The 19744-nt window shown below is 44.2% G+C and overlaps 1 protein-coding gene across 2 annotated transcripts; it reads left to right on the top strand.

The window, feature by feature from the left end:
* The first annotated feature begins 253 nt into the window (after positions 1 to 253).
* On the top strand, positions 254 to 9605 carry CFAP298 (cilia and flagella associated protein 298). 2 transcript variants are annotated; one of them, XM_061359020.1, is made up of 8 exons: positions 254 to 274; positions 547 to 709; positions 2063 to 2230; positions 3770 to 3837; positions 5878 to 6036; positions 6621 to 6752; positions 9245 to 9340; positions 9427 to 9605. In XM_061359020.1, the coding sequence occupies exons 2-8, from the start codon at positions 571 to 573 to the stop codon at positions 9535 to 9537; spliced, it is 873 nt and encodes a 290-aa protein (XP_061215004.1). In that variant the 5' UTR covers positions 254 to 274; positions 547 to 570; the 3' UTR covers positions 9538 to 9605. The 2 variants fall into 2 exon arrangements, with proteins under 2 accessions (XP_061215004.1, XP_061215003.1); XM_061359019.1 differs by lacking the exon at positions 254 to 274 and having other exon boundaries at positions 515 to 709.
* The last annotated feature ends 10139 nt before the right edge of the window (positions 9606 to 19744 follow it).

The raw sequence follows: 19744 nt of genomic DNA, 5'->3' as shown, positions 1-19744 counted from the left end.
GTGTTCCCTGGGGTGAATCACTGCGCAGTGTAACGGCTTGTGGCACACAGCAACCGCAGCTGGCCCCTATCCCGGAGCTGTTGCCCTGCAGCACAGCACCGACCCCATATACCTGCCCCTGTGGGATTAGCTTCCACTTTGTCTGCGCTGGAGGCGCTCCTCGACCGCGGCTCCCAGTTGGCGCTGGGACCGTGGCGCGGGCCCTTTAAGCTACTCCCATGACGGCAGCGGAAGGGCCGGAAGCGGAAGAGCCGACGGGTAGGGGTGGGGCACGGTGGGCGTTACGGTTGCGCGGGGCTCCGGTGGGCGATCGGGCGGGTGCGTAGAGGGAGGGAGGGAGGAAAGAAGGGAGAGAGAGAGAAAGAATGAAAGAAAGAAAGGGAGGGGAAAGAGGGAGAAAAGGACGGCAAGAAGGGAGGCGGCTGGGGAGCGTGCTTTCCCACCGCGCTGCCAGCCCGCCGCTGGTACCCAGGGACGCGGAGCCGTTGCTGTGGCGGGCGTGGCTGCGACAGCCTCTAACGGCCCCCTCTTCCTCTCCCTTTGCAGGCGTAGAGCGGCTTCAGTTCCGCCATGGTGCGGCTGCATGTGAAGCGCGGCGACGAGAGCCAGTTCCTGCTTCATGTGTCCGGTAGCGCCCGCCTCGCCGACCTGGCGCCGCTCGTCGCCCGCATCTACAATGGCAGGTTGAAGGTGCAGCGGCTCTGCTCAGGTACCGGCACGCAGGCCCCCGCCCACCCGCAGCCGATCTCCTCTCTTTCCCGACCCCCACCCCTCACACGCAGAGGTGGGGTCGGTGCCCTCGGCTCGGGCGCTGCTCGGTCTCCGGGTGTTGGTGCCCCGATGGCTCCGGGACAGGGCGCTGAGGGGCCACTTTGCGTGCGGCCTCGCAGAAGTTAAGTGCTTTGCGAAGTTAAGAAATGCCTATGAAATCACAGTTTAGTGGCAGATAAGCTATCCTCCCCTGAATTTATGAGAATGCAAACAACCCACCAGAAACGCTAAGCCGTGTGTAAATTGCCACCTTCTGCCTTCGTGGTTTAGACCTAGCCAGCAGCTAGGTACCATGGGGCTGCTCACTCCCTTCCCTTTCACACTTCCCAGGCGGGATGGGAAGGAGAATCAAAAGAATGTAAATCCCATGGGTTGAGATAAGAACGGTCCAGTAACTAAGGTACAGTGTAATAATAATAATGATAAAGGAAGCGAATATAAAACTACAAAGGGAAAGGGGAAAAAAAAATCAATAAACTCAAGTGATGCACAGTACAGTTGCTCACCACCTGCCAACCGATACCTGGCCCAACCCAAGCAGCAATCTGACCCTTCCGGGTAACTCCCCCCAGTTTATATACTGGGCATGATGCACTGTGGTATGGAATACCCCTTTGGCTAGTTTGGGTCAGGTGTCCTGTCTGCTTCCCCCTCATTTCCTGTGCCTCTCCTCACTGGTAGAGCATGAGAGACTGAACAGTCCTCATGAACTGAGCATTACGTAGCAACAGCTAAAACCTCAGTGTGTTATCAGCACTGTTCTCAGACTAAATCCAAAACACAGCACTGCACCAGCTACTAGGAAGAAAATTAATGTTATCCCAGCTGAAACCAGGACACCTACTTTAGTAGTCCTCATGGACAAACCTGTAGGTAGCCCACTCACATATTTTCTCAACTGAAAATAAATTAATTACTGTATAACAATAAAATGTTTTTCCCATTTTGAAAAAATTTGCTTTCCCAAAAGTACTTAGAAAAAGCTGTCAGCTAAAGCTGATTAAGGAAATGCCAAAGAGAAAAAGTTTATGGCCAGCAAATATCACATAGGTTTGTAAACCTGCACTGTCATTTGTTATGTTGTTTCATATATGCGTGAAATGTGAATGTAACTGCAGCATATATGTTTATGTATTTATATACCTCACTTTTATTCCATATACTTAGCTCTTTAAAAAACAAAGGCTAGGAGTAAGGCTTGCCTGCAAGTGCATAATGTGAAAAGTTTTTGTAAAACCGGTATGTCTCAGTAACAGATTTTTATAAATCTTGTTCTCTGAATGTTTTAAAGAGATGGAGGAGCTGGCAGAACATGGTGTTTACTTACCTTATAATATGCAAGGACTGACAGATGAGCAAATCGAAGAACTGAAGTTAAAGGATGAGTGGGCAGAAAAGTGTGTACCAAGCGGTGGAAGTGTCTTTAAGAAGGATGAAATTGGGCGAAGAAATGGACACGGTAAGTCAAATGTAAATGAATGTAAATGTTTCTTTTCCTGTAGACACAGATAACCTATAACATAGTGAGGAACATAAAAACTGCAGTTTGGGATCTTTCTCATTTATCTCACTGTCCTGGAGGAATTAAAAACTGAGTAGGTACTAAGTATAGATTTGATTTCAGGCCAGCATGTTAGCCAGCTCATGTTCATTTGCTAATTTATAAAAATCATCCTGTAAGTAAATTATATTAAAGACAATTGTAGATTTGTTAAGTGGCAGCTATTTCAGGAGCCTGTTTCCACAATAGATTAGCTAAACTATCAGTTACTTACATAAGTCTTCTGTCTTGGGTTAGGACCTGGTGTAATGTTGATTTAAAAGTCTAAATAGTAGTATATATCTTTAGCACATATGCTGTCTAATTTTGTGACTGTAGTACTTGGAAGCAAACTTCAAGAGTAAACAGTTATTAGAAGCAACTTTGACTGTTTAATTTATTAATTGTAAGTGTAGAGGTTCGGAGATACATTGACAGGTTGTTTTTCTAATTTTGTGGTGTCTGTCCCTGTATTCCAGACACCACAACAGCCCTTGTCGGGTCAGCAGCCCTTTAGTTTACTCTGGATGTCTTATTTGGAGGGCAGTAGTTCTTCTGTCACAACACGCTGCCCAACCATATTTAAGTTTTTGCTGAACTTAAGAGTTTATTTTATAGCTAGACATTTTCCCTCCTAACTGTGTTCTCGGAAATAGCTGAGTACCTTGTACATAGGCATGCAGACAAAGCATGGTTGTTAGCAGTGTCAGGCCTTACAGTGAAAGTTTGCATCAGCTAATGTAAGGACAGTAGCATTTTTACTTGTAGTTGTACTCTGTCATTTAGTTGTTAGTGGAGGGACAATTTTGTAATATTAACAAAGTTATAATGTTGAACAGTGTATAAATGTGGACCAAACTAAATACCATCAAATGATGCGTGTAAGTGTTCAGCTGTGAATGGGTATGATTTAATTGGACTTTTTTGTATTTGAGGAGAGGCTTTTAGTAATTAAAACAGGTAATTATGATATGAAATGCACATTATATTTGAAAAACTGCTTTTTGCATCAGGTTGAAATTTTAATTAGAAAAAATTGAAAAAAATCAGAGAACTCCAAGCTGTTGTCCTCAGTTAAAGCACATTTGCCAGTACAGCCCACAGTATTTGTAAGTACAGCATGGAAAAGAGATTCTTGGTTTTGGTTGTGCAGAGTATGAAATTATAGCTGTGGCTTTTTACTTGGTACTTTTGTCCCAAATGAAGTTCCAAATACCAGCCAGATTTCTCTGTGGAAAAGTAAGTTTGGCTCTCCCATGAGAAATACTGTTTTAAATTAGTAAGAAATACAGCAATGAACTGTCAAAGTGTTAAGTAGACTACAGCTTAGCAGCATCTCTCTTGCTTTGAGATATGACGATGGTTCATTTGCTTAGAGTGGAGCAAACCTGGACAGGCCATTTACTTGGTTTCTTTATACTAAGTGTGGTCTATTAAATATGTGTCTCTTATTTTTAGCTCCAAATGAGAAAATGCAGCAAGTTATAAAGAAAACGATAGAGGAAGCCAAGGCATTAATCTCTAAGGTAAGTTTCCTGAAGTACCATGTGTTATATGGGATTTTCTTAATGGGTGCTATGTAGCTGGGCAGTTTAAGAAAAAACAGACTTTCTTCAGTGCAAGGGCTGATAATTTTTGAGTAATAATATGTAGTGATGTGAATAGTGTAATAAAACCTGACATTTCTGTTAATGATTTTCTTAATGGCTTTTGGCAAGCTGGTTCAACAAGTTAAGGAATCCTATATTAAACTCCAAGTGATTGCTGGCAGCCAAGACCACATTGGATGATTAAATTGCATTTAATTTTATCCACATGGTCTTAATTTGCTATTGATGCATTCTTTAGGCAAATGCTTGTCATGTTTTCTGGTGAAAAATTAACTTCGTTCTGTGATGTTCCTGGAATAAAATACCTTTTGCTTGTTAACATAGTCTTTTGACTTTTATATATAATTAATTGAAGAATGTGTTCTAATCTCTTAGATTAGGCCTTGGTTTTGCAAGCACTTGGAATCCTGCTCAGTCCCAAAGAGTTTGTGTATTTAAAGATAAGCATGAGGGTATGCCCCGATGGTCTCCATTATTCAGCTTCACTTTACCAGACCTGTAGGTGCTCTGTATTGTGTCTCAGCTTTTGGAAGACTTTGAAACACAACTGAATAATATTTATTATCAGATTTCTTTTTTTGTTAACATCTTCAGGTAATTTTCTCATCTCTGCCCTTACAGTTCTGGGAGTTGATATGTGTAGAACTTTAAAACAGTTTTAAAGCAGTTATGCGAATAGATAATGTTACTGATTTTTTAGTGTTGTCTGTGCACTTAAATTGGCCTTCTTGACTGTTTTGTTAGCAGTGTCAGGTCAGTCATTTAGAGTGAGCAGCGCAGTGTTTCCAAAGGCCTTGTGGAAACAAGCAGAGGAGTGCCTGGCAGCACTTCCAGTGAGCTGAGTTGCAGCAGACCTTTCCTGAATTAAGGCAGGATTTCAGCCAAATTGTTCTGAGTCTCAGCAAAAAAACAAAACACACAAAATGAGAGATGTTTTAGATTAAAGCTTCTGGACTATAGAGGTTTTATTCAGATGGATTTTTTTTTCTGTTGCATTGTATCTCATCGGGAGGAAATGAACGCGTTTTACTACTTGAGTCAAAAATATCTGCAGGTGTGGTCTCCAGTTTCCAAATCTACCTGAGTTTAAATTCCAACTATATGCCCTATTGTCATTTACAGCAAAAAGTTGCAAAATCCCCACGCCGCATGTTGACTTACTCCTGAAACTATTACTTCTACCATTCACTGGTGAATGAAGCTGAGGATCATTGGAGAAGTGGTTTGTTAGGTTCATCACTTTATAATAATGTAACTGAAGAACTTGCCAGTTAACTAATTTAAGAATGTCCACAAGGAGGCAATGTTCTCTTACAAGCTCATAAAACTTGTTACTTAAAATACTGAAACTGTTAAATCCATAAGTAAAAACTTTATTTCTTCTCTTCCAGCTGTATCTTGTTTTTCCCCTATCTGTTGCAGTAGGGTTTGGAATGATCTCAAGTACTTGATCTTGCAGATCTCTGCGTAAGCTGTGCAACATGCCAAGCTTTACTCTTCTGCTCACATGTGCTCTATTTTTATTCCTCAAGTTTTAGGCCCCCCTTGTAGCCCTCACTTGAATTCTAGTGTTTTGAATCATATTCATGAATGACAAGTACTTGGAACAAAGGACTCCCCATCCAGTTTCTGTGGTCAATATGCATACTTGTTTGAATGCCTGTGTCCCACAGGCATTACTAAATGCTTCCTGCACAATTTAGTGAAGATATCTTTTCTTTTTGTTTTTTTTCTTCCCCCATCCCCTTCAGTGTAAACAAGCTGTATAGAGGGGCCAAAAGTGAAGTGGTGTATTCAGAAGTCAATAGTCAAAGGAGGAAATTAGCACTCCTAATATCTTTGTGCAGCAGTTAGTTCTGATCAAATATCCCACTGTTGAACCTTTGAACTGACTACAAAGCAAAATCTTTCTGCATGTTTTTTTTAAATTACCAATGATCCTTGCCTGTATTTCAGAAACAAGTTCAGGCCAATGTGTGTGTTAATATGGAGATGGTGAAAGATGCATTGGACCAGCTCCGAGGGGCTGTGATGATTGTGTATCCAATGGGATTGCCTCCACATGATCCAATTAGGATGGAGCTGGAAGATAAAGAAGACTTGTCAGGAACTCATGTATGCAGTAATGTATTTGTATTATATGTAGTGACTGGCTTAAATATGCTATTAAAGCATATTAAACAGCCATGCTGTTCTCCATTTTAATCAGTGAAGGTTATTTGCACTTGCGTGACAGATTTTGTTTTATATTTTTGTCTGCTAACTTTATGTAAAAGCACAGCAATAGCTTAACTAAAAATAAGATCAATTAAGTTTATTTCAAATGTTACACACAAAGTTCAAGTAAGTCTCGGACTTATTTTAATTAGCTTGTCATTTCTTTCTAATGGCAATATTGAGGATTTATTGCCCAAAGTGCTTATGTTAAATCAAGATCTATTGGAATACGAAGGATAATGCTGTAGATTAGTATGAGGAGAAGGATGCAGCGGAAGTATAGGGTAAAATTAGAGTGGCCTGTCTCTTAGGAATTCCAAAAAGATTTTTCCAGAAAATTTTTATAGTTTTGAAAACAAAACAAAAAAATCCACAACACACCCCCCCCAAAAAAAAAAAAACCCAAAACCATAAAAACAAAAAAACACACACAAAAAAAACAAACACCCCAACACTTCACCTTGTTTGTTTATTTGTCACAGGCTGGACTTGAGGTTATAGAAGAATCAGCAGCACAATTATGGTGGGCAGGAAAGGAGTTGAAGGAAACAAAGTTGCTCTCTGATTATATAGGCAAAAATGAGAAAACAACCATCATTGTCAAGATACAGAAAGTAAGTATCGCTGGCAGATTTCCTTACAAGTTACTCATTTTTGACTGTCATTCTCTATAAAGAGAATTGTCCACAGGTATGTAAAATGGATCGTTAGTTTCAACTTGAGTATCTTAAAACTGTACATCTATTTTAAGGCTTCAATTTATTATGTTCCAGATTTTTCTTTAGTAGTTGCTTTGCCTGTCAGTTAAATACTGTAGTTGCTATTACTTGCTCCATAGCACAGTTGTAAAGTACAGCAAAGAGGTATTTAAGAATAGATGGAATACAGTGGAAATGTTTAAAAAACCCTCAGCTGGCTCTCAGTTATGTCAGTGCAGAACACTGAACAGATGCAGTCATTCCGTCTGCCCAGTTTTTCTAATTATACTTGTGATTTTTTTTCTTGCTATATTCTGGCCTTTAAAAAAGTTTAAATGTTTTGTGCATATATGGTGTGGATAGATCTTATCTCTGTTTCAGTCTGTTCTGTGTCCGAAAGACAGTGTCTGTAATTCAGTAATTTCCTGCCTGTGATGTCCTGAGTTTCTTGGTGGCAGGTCCTCAAACTGTCTCAGTTGCCTTGGAAATGTGACATGATCTTCCAAAGTGTTTAGTGAGAACTCACTGGGTGCTAGAAGGAAGAAAATGCTGCTGGGCCTGTAGCACCCAGTTGTGCTATTAAAGCTTCCAGCTGAACTTTTTAAAAAGAAATTAGACTTCCCAGTTGTCGGATGTGGTGACGTAGATGAGGCCTTCTGCAGTAATTATGAGCTGGTCTGAGTCATAGAATCATGCAATGGTTTGGGTTGGAAGGGACCTTAAGGCTCATCCAGTTCCAACCCCCCTGCCATGGGCAGGGACAGCTTCCACTAGATCGTGTTGCTCAAAGCCCCATTCAGCCTGGCCCTGAACATTTCCAGGGATGGGGCAGCCACAACTTCTGTGAGCAACCTGTTCCAGTGTCTTACCATCCTCATAGTGAAGAATTTCTTCCTAATATCTAATCTAAATCTACACTTTGACAGTTTAAAACCATTTCCCCTGGTCCTATCCCTGTGTGCCTTTATAAAAAGTCCCCCTCCAGATTTCTTGTAGGCATCCTTTAGGTACTGGAAGGCTGCTGTAAGGTCTCCACAGTGGCTTCCCTTCATCCTCTGGAATAACGAGCAAAAAAGGGGCAAAGTTCTGCTGCTGCTACTCTGTTTATATGCCTGATGCTTCAGCAAAAACTAGTCATTAGGTCTATACTGGTGTCTCATGCAGTGGTCATGTTCTTGCAATATCAAAATTAGTACCAAGCTACTGGATGGTTCATTGTTTTTTGGACAAAATTATTTTATACTAACTGTGCAGTTGTTTTCATCACTGGTGAGAATACCATACTCAAAGGAAGTGTGTTTGGTGCTTCAGTTCATTTTCAGAGCTTTGTCAGAAGGTGCTCACTGTGTTTGTGTGTATGTATCTCTGTATACATAAAATCACGTTAAGAGGGTGCTTTTGCAGATGTCAGATGTCTGGGAGAACTTGCTTACAGCCAAGAATTATTCTGGAGCTGAATTTCTCTTCCATGTTAGCCAGATCTCTGCCCAGAGAAGGCATTAATGTTTATGACAGATGTTACTATCTGCAGGTGTCTGTAATAGAATTCCTCAAAGATAAGTCAACTGATTCATGTGTTTATCATTTAGAAGACCAGAATTTCTTTCTCTTTCCCATCAGGGTCACTAAAAACAGTGTGACAACTCAAAGCCATTGAAGTGTAGGCTCCCAGGAAAGTTGTCTTACTGTTTAATTAGATGATTTTAGTACCTCTTCAGAGAATGCAAAGTAGCACGGGGGTTTCCTGTCTGACAAGGCATGCTGGCATCCTTGGGTTGGAGAGCTAAATTAAACCACCTCAGACCCCTTTTTCTTGTTCCAGAGAGGATTCACCATCTCAATTCAAACAGTTCTGTTTGCTGTTGCTGACAGTAGCTGTCATCAGCTATTTTCTGCTGTGCACGTCATTTCTTCCATGAAGACACATGCCTGGAAAAATAAATATCTTTTATTCGTAGTAACAAATAAAATGTCTTTTACTTGTCATGTTTTGTAACTGCCTTCCTTCCCTGCTTTAATAAGCCATATGCCATCTTGAATCTTATTAGCAGGGGAGCTAAAGTTGCATGGGCCCATCCTGAGCCATCTAGAATAAGCTTAAACCAAAGAGGTTTATTACTTCTTTTAGAGCAGAAGTTTAAGTAAAATAGACTCAGTCTTGTTTGCAGGCTCCATTGATGTCCACAAACTTGACAGCATGATTCAGATGCTGAGATGAAAAAATGATTCTAAATGATTCTCATGTGAACACAGCAGAAGTTTCTCAACATTTCTTTTCCTGTCCTGAGGGACCTTACTAGATTTGAGAGATCCTTTTGTCTGAAGAAATGTCTTGCTGTCTTTCCATAGCAGTTCCTCTTTTGTATTGCAACTGCCATCATAAATAAAATTTACGATTTCCCTTTCAGAAAGGACAAGGAGCTCCAGGGCGTGAACCTCTGATTAGTCATGAAGAGCAAAAACAGATGATGCTGCACTACTACAGAAAGCAGGAGGAGCTGAAGGTAATAGTGTCCTTTTAGTGCATGTGAGCTGTGCTGTTGTGGGCACAACCACAGGTTATGTTCGTTACTGCTGGTTCTGTTTACAGAAACTAGAAGAGGACGATGACGACTCATTTCTGAATGCAGAGTGGGCAGACAGCCATGCCTTGAAAAGGCAATTTCATGGTGTAAAAGACATCAAGTGGGGTCCGAGATGAAGCTCTGCAGAAACCTTTTTGCCTCTTCAAGCTGTTTGGTTGGTACACTTGTTTGCAGTTAGGAGTTATGTTGTGTGTGGTGGATTCTTCTGGCAAAAGCTGAAAGTTTCACTTTCAGAGCAGGTGCCTGTTTCTCCCCTAGGTTTTCAATAGACATTTACATTTCTGTATCTGTAGCAGGCCTTGTCTCTGCAAAAAATGGAATCAATCCTGTTGATGTTTGCTATTTTATTAGAGACTTCTAATTTGAATACTGAAATGTTAACCTATTTCATAGATAATATATCTAATAAATAAGCAATAGAATGTTTGGCATCATTTTGAGTGGTCTTTATTCTTTCTTCCTGATCTTGTATTTCTTTTAGATGGCGTGGTCTGTAGAAGATAACTTATTTTATAAGAAATCAGTTTACCAGGCTAGTCCAGGGAAAGTCAGTGACTTTGATGCGCTTGTTTGCATTTCAATAGCTAATTCCAAACTGTCTCTTTTAAATGAGTTGGCCTCTTAGCAATTGTTTAAAGAAAGTATTTTTATGTAAACACAAATAACACAAAAATCCTTGGAGAATGCTTCATTTTCATTCTTTCGGTTCAGTTTCCATTGACATTGGAAGCCAGCCGGTTGATTTGATTCAGTGTACCAAGCTGTTAGCCCTGGTGCTTCAGACAGAAGATTGACAGAAATTTGTTTATAAAAGTGTCATTTGCAAGTAGATTAGATACAGTTGGATACAATAAAAGCCAAATTTAATAGTGCTTGATTTCTACTATTAAAGTACTTCTAAGATTATGACTGGATTAGAAGTGTTCAGTTTCTAACAAATCAGCATTTTAAAACTGAGAAATGAAATTTATCAGAGAGTGTTTCCACTATATGCTTGATGTTTAGTATCAAGGCCAAGCTGGATGGGGCTTTGAGCAACCTGTCTAGTGGAAGGTGTCCCTGCCCATGGCAGGGGGGTTGGAACTGGATGAGCTTTAAGGTCCATTCCAACACAGACCATTCTATGACGATTCTATGGTCCTCTTACCGCTTCTAAACTGCATCATCAGTCAGTTCTGGGTTCAAGACTAATGCTAGTAAACTTGAAGCAAATGTGCCTGGTTTTGAAGGGAGGGTTCTGATGTGGGATACCATATGACTAGTAGATAATGAAATCTGTAGAATTATCTATGTAGATAATTACTGTATAGGAACAAGTTGCTCAAGTTTTACATGTTTAGACTTCTGTGTCTTCAAACGAGATGCTTTTCTGTGGAGGCAGATGCTCACCCTCATCAGGTCACTAGCAGTGGAAAGCCAGGGCAGCCTGAAAATTCTGAGTGTTTTAAAATGAGGTGAACTGATGTGGGCACTCGGAGCCAACAACTAAAATTATGTGTTCCTTCACACCCCAGCGCAGTTGTCCCGAGGGCAGAGGGGAGCTGAGAACATCCACCTTTTCTCTTCTGCAGCATGAAAAGGCAAACCAGCTAAGGACACTGGTTTTGCAGTTTGCTATAAACTTGAGGATACCAAGTTACCCCTGCATGCATTTGCTTCTTTTCTACCTGAACCAAACCTAGATCATGTTCACAAACTACATCAGTCTTGAACAGGCAGTTGCTCACCAGTAAGTTAAGTCAAAGTGCAACAAGATGGAAGTAAATTCTGTGGTTGTTGACTGTTCCATAAAAATACCTGGTTGTGTGACTCTCCAGATTTACAAACCTCAGTACTTGCAGTTTAAATCTTTCTGCTTGTTTGAGTCACTGTAAAATAGCAAAGTTGGTTGGTTTTTGGTGATGAAAAAAATATGATTTGAAGTATTAGTGTGGTTGAAGAAACACTGATTAAGTTGAACTGAAGCGTTTGCTGAACTCACAGCTGGAAGACTGAACAGAGAAAAGAGAATAGAAATAAAGAGAACTATTAATGTTGTTTTTAATTCAGCCACTGATCCCTTTAGGGAAGTTTGGTGTCTGACAGTCTTTCCTGAATATCAGCTTTACAGTAACATAGTTTTTTTACAAAAAGAAACCCCCAAATCAATATGTGGATTTTTCTAAATTGCAAGACTTGACATATTTTATATTTAAAAACTACTTGGAATTATTTCTATGTGGCAAGCAAACAGGGTGTGTTTTACCAGAACACTTTGTTCTAGCACTTCCTCAGATGAAAGTCAGTGTCCTGTACAGCTCTTTGGAGATTCTGAACCACTCCGATAGCTCCTCCCTGAAGTCTCTTCTTACCTGTTTAACAAGATGCTGAGGGCCCCCAGCCCTGCCTGTGGGTTTTGTCCTGCTGACCTGGGAGGGAGATTTGCAGAAGACAGACTGTCCATAAGCTACCTGAGGTGGAAATCTGCTCCAGGATCAGGGATTGCAATGTGACCTTTGCGGGCAGTGCTCAGTTGTTGGCATTTTTGCACCTTGGAATGGTTTCTTAGCAGGAGTGCTTATGTGCCTGCTCCTTGTCATTTGAAATTAGCTTTTTTTAGTTACTTTTCGTAACTGCATTGAGCTCAGTGGCCTTGGCAGGAAGCTTTCCAGATGTTTTGTATCAGTTATAATGACTGCTTGAAAATATCCAACTGAATCCTTCTCACAAATAGAGCTTTCATCTTAGCTTAGGATTATTCTGAGGAGTTTGTTCTGTGGGCTCCCAGTCCTGTAAATAACTGATGTCATCATTGGCTTTTGGCCATTTGATTTAATGGCCTCGACACCAGGAAAATATTCAACAGCAGAGGAGGCTAAATGAAAATAACATAAGCAGTGAAGTACCTGTACTCCCCAGATCTCCTTCGTTAAACCCCGCTGCACATCCACGGCTACAAGTCACTGGTTTTCCATGACAAAACGCTAAAGCATTGCTAGCACCTTCCTCCCAGCAGAGTTCTCTCTGCAACAGGCAAGCGTGTCAAAGGAGCACAAGAGGTTTTATTGTCTTTCCAAGGCTTGTGAGAGTTACTGTTTCAGTGAAAGAGAGACTTTTAAATTACCACTATACAGGGGATTCTGAGGAGGGTATTTGAACATGGCCTTTGATTATGGTGCTTATAATATTGTCATTTCCTCTCTAAAAGCAAGGGAAAATCAGGCCTAGGAAATAATTCAGGCAGAAGGAGCTCCATTTTATTTTGCATACCTTTGACTGCCGTAATTGGCCCTGTTTTCTTCTTTAGCTGAGAAAACTGTCCATAGGATCAATGCTCTTCTGAGTTCTGACAGCATCTGTGGATGCTGGATTCATTTACTATGGTTGAAATTGAATGAACTTACTGGAAAAAGATGAAAGAGTTCAGGAACAAAGCAAAGCCTGTAGATATTTAAACATCTAAAGAATCTGAGAGTTATGAGATAGGAACACCACATACTGGTTTGCGAATTCTTGAAAGTGGTTTATCTTTCTTCTAAACTGTTTATTTCTGGAAGTTTGATAGTAGATGGGCCCTTCCAGAGGGAAAATCCATTTTCTATCAGAGGATACACACAGCAGAACATTGCTGTTTGTTCTGTGGCTGTATCACCATTATGATTAATGGAGGTTTGTATTACGTGTTGTGAGAGTTGCTAATGCCATTACAGTCGTTAATGTGCTGTTGCGGTTTCCTTGGACAGGAGTGTGAGAGGAAGCAAAGCACAGGCACTTGGCTGTGTGTAGTGGCTCAAGCACTGCTTCTCCCCAGGAGGTTGGCTATGCTTCCCTGGGGGCGTGGGGTGGGTGCTGCTCTGCCCTGGGATGCTGCTGCCACTCCAGGACTGTCCTGTGCCCATCAGTGGGTTCTTCTGACTTCACAGATTTATTGTCCTGTGTTATTTCACTGCATGAGAGTCATGAGCAAAAGCCACTGGGAACTGCAATTTGGCTGTTGTACTGGAAAGTCTTAGAGCACGGTGAGTCTAACATACACAGTGTGTTTTAAGATACTCCAGTGACGTTTCCCTCTCTGTTCGCAGCTCCTCTGCCCACAAACCATTGTGCCCTGTTGTGGGTTTTATGAATGCCATGAGGGTATGGCTGTCTGCATGCTGCAGGGTGGGGTGTCTGTGGTGGGCTGCTGTTGAGCAGAGGGGACCCTCACAGAGCAGTGAGTACCTTGTCTCCCATGCATTGTTCGAGGTGGGGGCCCAGTGAGCACAGGGAGCTGGAACTGCTGGGGTGTAGCTCTTGTTCCTGCTGAGCAGTGACAACCATGGGAGTCTGCAAAGGTCTGGTATGTGTCTGGGGAGTTGTACACAGCTGGGCCAGCACTCACCCCACAGCTGGATGCCTGTGATCCTCTATAGCGATTACTCTGCAACAGGGATTGCTAATGGACAGTCACTAGTGCACAGCCCCCCCGCACTGGATGTGTATTTCTCGGGTGCCCTGTGCATTTGAAGGCACATTTCCAGCATCTGATGTCTGCCAAGGATATCACCAGAGTTGTTTGTAACATGAGGCTGGGATTTACATCTTCCTCTACAAGAAGCTACAATCCCTACCAGAAAGCAGAGGACACCCGCCACCACCAACAGCAAGGTCTCCCTGCCAGCAGATGCTGTTGGAGGAAGACGCAACAAACTGCATCCACCTGCCTGGCAGTCATCGGTGTGCACACCAGGAGTCACCAGGAGCACGAGCTCGCACCTTTCCTCTGGCTGTTCCTGTCCTCACCTGCCACCTCCATGTGCTGGCTGATGGGGTAGCAGTGGCCCGGGGCACCCATGGGCTGCTCCCTTCATGTGCCTCACCCAGACCCACCTGCCCGCCTGTGTCAATGCTGTGCGTGTCCCCATCCCGTGCTCTGGGGTGTACGGGCTGGACAGTATCTGGTGAGTACAGGCTGTACAGTAGCTACAGTGGGGTTCTATTGGGAATGAGGAAGTTTATAGCAAACATAGGAACTCTGGCACTTCCTCAAGGAAAAATAAATTGTAATTGTTGTTTACCCCAAGGGTTGTGTTTGTGAGAACAGTTCTCAGCCAAGGCTGAGTGATACAGCCAAGTACTTCTAATGCTGCACTTAAGAATTGGTGTGTGGGGATTTTTTTGTCCTGATAATCAGCACTCAGCCACCACCCATGGTACAATGTGAAGGTCTGTGGGCACCGCTGCCAAAATGGTGAGATAGCACCGCTGCTTTGCTTCTCACCCAAGCGGCAGCTCCTGCAGTTCAAGGATTCAACCTATAGTAGTCCCCAGTTTGCAGCTGTTTCTTCTTGCCTCTCCTTCCCCCAGCAACGCCCTGCAGCCTCATTCAGAAAGGACATTGCACCTCTTGCACGATGAGGAATTTCTTGGAATGTTAAGTTGAAGTTTTAAGTTTATCCTGCAAATAGATCAGCAGAGCGATGGAGTTGCAATGCAACCAAAAGCCTGGAGAGCGGAGCTGTTGCAGTTCCAAAGGCTGGCTTCCAGGTGTGGTTAGAGCTGGTCACAGGCTCATAAAACATTCTAGGTAGGGAGGACCCCTTGGGGGCTGCTGGTCCCACCACACACTTGGAGCAGGGCCTGGTTCGGACCTAGATGCAGCCTCAGGAGCCTAATATTTCAAAAGGAAAACAACAGCTCCATCGGGACTGGACTTGCCAAGGTTTGCTATGGATTTTTATCTCCCAGCTGGCTGACTCTATTGCATGACCAAGGTGTGAGCTCTGGCTGATGCTTTCAAGTTCTTGGTACCCCAGGTGTCCTGGGTTCAGCAGCAGCAGTCATTTTTCTCTTTCTTGGTAGCTGGTGCAGTGCTGTGTTTTGACTTTCGGGCTGGGAACAAAGCTGATAACAATGATGTTTTGGTTTGGCCAAGGCCTTTGTGAGCCTCATGCTCTGCCAGGGAGGAGGGGAAGCTGGGAGGAAACAGAGACAGGACACCTGACCCAAACTGACCAAAGAGGTATTCCATACCACAGCACGTCATGCCCTGGATGTAACTGGGAGAGTTACCCGGAAGGGCAGGGACTGTGGGGTTGGAGGAGGTATCGGTCAGTGCTTGGTCGGGCTGGGGGGGCGAGTTATCGGTCGGCTGGTGCTGAGGTGTTGTATTCTCTTCCCTTGTTATTTCCTTTATCATTACTATTATTGGTGGCAGCAGCAGTGATTTGTGTTATACCTTAGTTACTAAACTGTTCTTATCTCAACCCATGGGAGCTGCATTCTTTCTGATTCTCCTCTCCGTCCCTCCAGAAGTAGGGGGAGGGCAAGAAGGGGGGGGGTGTGGGTGAACAAGCTGTCTGGCTGGGGCTAAACCATGACACCAGGAGAAGAGCATCAGCACATCACCATCATGTCTTCAGGTCTTGAAAATGCAATGATCTGAAAAAAGAGCCTGAGCAGTGGAATAGGGCTGGGTCAGCACTATCCCTGTGGCTGGCACTCTGGTGATCCTCTACAGCTGTAATTACTCTGTAATAGGGATTGTTAATGGACAGTCACTAATTCACAGCCTCAGGCTGGATGTGTGTTTCTCCGGGGCTCTGTGCATCTGAAGGCACATTTCCAGCACCTGATGCCTGTCCAGGCTGTAACCAGGATGCCACCAGAGCCTTTTGTAACATCAAGCTCGGATTTGTCTCTTTCTCCATGAGAAGCCTCAAGTCCTGCCATCTTCCACAGTGCTGGAAAAGGATTATATTTATTACTACAGTACTGGGCCAACTACATGTTGGGGCTGGTTTTTTTACTTCCTTCCATAAGTAAGAGCACGAGCAAACAGATAGGTCCCTACCACCCTAGCATTTGGGTGTTTTGGGCACAGGCCCAGGCAGTATGATGTGCTGGTGTAGCTGGTGCTGGGCTCTGCAGGCTGTGAACATGGTGGGGCTGAGCTGTGCTCCCTGCAGGGTTTCTGTGTTGCTTTCATGCTCCTGAGCTGGAATTCAGATTCCAAACCCACACCTCCTCTGAGGACAACAGTACTACAGCCTCAGTGGTGCTTTGCAGGGCTCATCCCAAAGCTGACTGGAGTCAGTGAAGCAATTCCCATTGCTTCACACTGTCTGGGTGGGCTTTGGGAGCCCAAGAAAACCTACCACAGACAGGGTCACAGGCAACATGAAATGCTGTGCCTTAGGCCACACCTGGGTACTCCATTGCTCAGTCATGCACCTTGCAGAGGAGGCCGTTTGTGGTCATTTAAACTTCAGCTTCCCAAGCGTGCAGATGAAGCCAGCAGCATGGTTTCCACACCTGGTTTCGCTCCTGGCTCAAACACATGCTTTCACTTCCCCAGCTTTTGCTTCCCCAGGTTGCTCCAGGCTCTGCCCTTGCCCCCAGCCCTACCTGCACCTTCCTTCCCCAGCACCAGCCTGCCGCTGAGCACATCACAGGCACCTCCTCTGAAATCAGCGGGGTGACACAGGGGAGTTTTGGCCATGGTGCCACACAAGTGTTAGGGCCACACCGCAGTGGCTGCTGATAAAAGCTGGGGGGGTTGGAAGGATTTAGTTACCGCTTCCTGATTCCTGGTGGTAAACTCCGGGTTATTTTGAAAGCAGGACCGGGGAGTTAGAACAGCCACACCAGCACTGCACGTTGCCTTCCAGCAAGCTTAGGTGCTAATGCTTGGTCGTAACATCTTCAAACACATCATTCCCCGTGCACATGGCATGAACCTAATAATTATGGGAAAACAGCCTGCAAGCTCCCCTCTGCAATGTTCTCTTCTTAGGCTGCTCTTTGGGGCAGCTGCAGGGATTTTACTGCTGAAACTCCATCCTGCTGCCCGTGCCAAATCCCCTTCCATAGCATTGCTGCTGCCCTGTGCCACCTTCCTCTATCATATTTCTGCCCTTAGCCTGAAATGCAGTAAATACTGGCTATGGCATTTATGCGTCTTGTTTTTATGGTTTACACATCCCACTAATAACCAGCCGAATGCAGCTGCTTTTCTACCATTGCTCCCGTTCCTGTAAAGCAGATGTGCCATTGGAAGGAGCCTGGCTCACTGTACCCACTGTTTCTCTTTAATGGCCATATGCTGTGTTTTCCCATAAAATCCTAATCTGTGTGGGCTTGGGTCAGGTAAATACGATCCCCATCAGTTTTCTGGTTTCTGTGCTGGATGCTATTTCTGCAGAGGGTGTCGTCCCAGACAGATCAAAATAATGCAGTGTCTGATTCTTGGGGTTTTCCTTCCTTGTTTTCCCTCTACCCTTCAGAGTGCTGTGAACACTTGGGATTGAGGTGAGCCACTAACGGATGGCTTTCCACAGTTACATTTGGCAAGTTGATGCAGAAAGAAAAAGCAGCAACCCAGGTTCAGACTAAAAACAACTCAGTCAAGGGAACAGTTCCTGAGTGAAGCTTGACCTCCTGCTCTGGGGCAAAAGCCGCTTTCCCTGCGCTGCCGAGTCACTGCTGGTGCTGAGGGTGTAAGACAGGGCTTTGCCACCATGTTTGAGGGTACATTTAAGCAGATGTGCATTACTGAGCACTGCATTCTTTTCTCAAGACACGTTCCCAGAGGCTGTGAAATGCTCCAGGTTGGGAAGCCAGCTCTGCTCCAGCATCCACAGAAATCTTACTGCCCGCTCACAGCCTGTGGCAGCAGGCAGGGAGGAAGATCAGGAGGGAATCAGGTCTGTGAAGTCATTTACAGGGCACTATCAAAGGTAACAGAGAGATGAATTGTTCAGCACTCTGAGTCAAAGGATTTTTTTCCCTCCAGGATTGTAATGGTGAGAGAATGAGGACTTGGGAAAAGCTGAGTGTTTTGCAGTTTTGCTCCAAGGAAGGGTCTAACATCCATGTTGCAGACTGGTGTGTGCTGATCTGCTGCCGCTTTGATTGCTTCATCACCAGGAATGAATGAACACCCCTGTTTTCTGCTTGGAACCCCAGGGTGGAGCTATCGGATGAAATACATGCATGGATGAAGAGAACAAAACAAGAGGGAAAGGACTGGTGGTGCCCAGTGGCAGGACCAGAGGCAATGGGCACAAACTAAAACACAGGAAATTCCCTCTGAATATCAGGAAATGCATTTTTCACTGTGAGGGTGACCGAGCACTGGCACAAATCGCACAGAGAGGTTGTGGAATCTCCATCCTTGGAGATACTCAAAAGCTGTTTGGGCATGGTCCTGGGCAACCTGCCTTAGGTGGCCCTGTTTGACAGGGGTGGTGGACCAAATGCCCTCCAGAGCTGCCTTCCGACCTCAACCCTTCTGTGATACTGTGGCCACCCCTAGGACATGCTGATTTTACCTAGGGTTGTGCAAAGTGAGTCTGGTAGACAGACTAAATCCCAGCTTCTGTTACGATGTCAGCTTCAGGAAGAAAGCCCCACAGATACAGAATGAAGAAAGAAAATACACAGATTTTAGTATAAACATTAACTGCTGGACAGATGACTTCCAAAGATAGATCAGTTGGCCTGTGGGCCCTGGGCTCTTCAGGAGGGAGTTTCACTGGGGCTCAGTGTTTTGGGGAGACAGCTGAAGCAGGGCCCTGTGCTGGGGTAGGGACAGCCCCAAGAGCCCCTGCCCTCAGCCTGGCTCACCATGTGTTGGAGCCCAGCCTGCTCTCTGCAGTCATTGATGGCCTCTTCTGAGGGCCAGCAGGAGGAAGAAGATAGTTTTTGAATCATATGGTCTGTCAGCAGGGAGAATTGGGAAGCAGATCAGTCCCTTTGCCTTGTGACTGGGGAATGGGTGGCACATGCCCCAGTGAGTCAGCAGGAAAGAGCCAGCTCCTGACCAGAGCTGTCCCACACCTACTCGCAAGGGCAGCAAAAGGAAAACCTGCCTTCTTCCACCCTTAGGACAAAGGCATGGAGCCTTTCCAGATCCAAACCTATTCATCAATACTGTGCAGTAGCAGAGGCTACGGTGACCTTCCATTGGAAGAGGGAAGAGTCGAGTCCCAGCAGGCACGCAGCCAGACTCCCGGGCTGTGCCGTGTGTTCCATGCAGTTCCCAGTGCCACAGGTGACCTTGGCTCTCTGTCCATCTCCTCTGTCGCTCTTCCTTCCGCTGATAGGATGCTAATTGCTGCTAAGATTTTTCCAGTTGAGCACACGACTGTGCCTTAGTCATCCCAGCAAGCCCCTTCCTCCCTTTTAGGTTTTCCCATGCTTAATTTGACTTTGTGTCAGTAGGAAATGACAAGTCATGTCACATTTTTCATCCCAAGTGTTTCATACTACTTCACTCTACCGAAACGCACAGCGTCTGAGCGGGAAAGCACAATGAACTCATGAAGTATTACCAATAGGAAGTGACATTTTTCCTCCTTTTGT

Source organism: Neopsephotus bourkii, unplaced genomic scaffold, assembly GCF_033783945.1.
Source record: "Neopsephotus bourkii isolate Nb327-2 ecotype Australia unplaced genomic scaffold, CSIRO-AGI_Nbou_v1 NB_962, whole genome shotgun sequence".
Taxonomy (NCBI): Eukaryota; Metazoa; Chordata; class Aves; order Psittaciformes; family Psittacidae; genus Neopsephotus; species Neopsephotus bourkii.
Note: the sequence above shows the minus strand (reverse complement) of the source record. Positions and strands in the feature narration are given on the sequence as shown.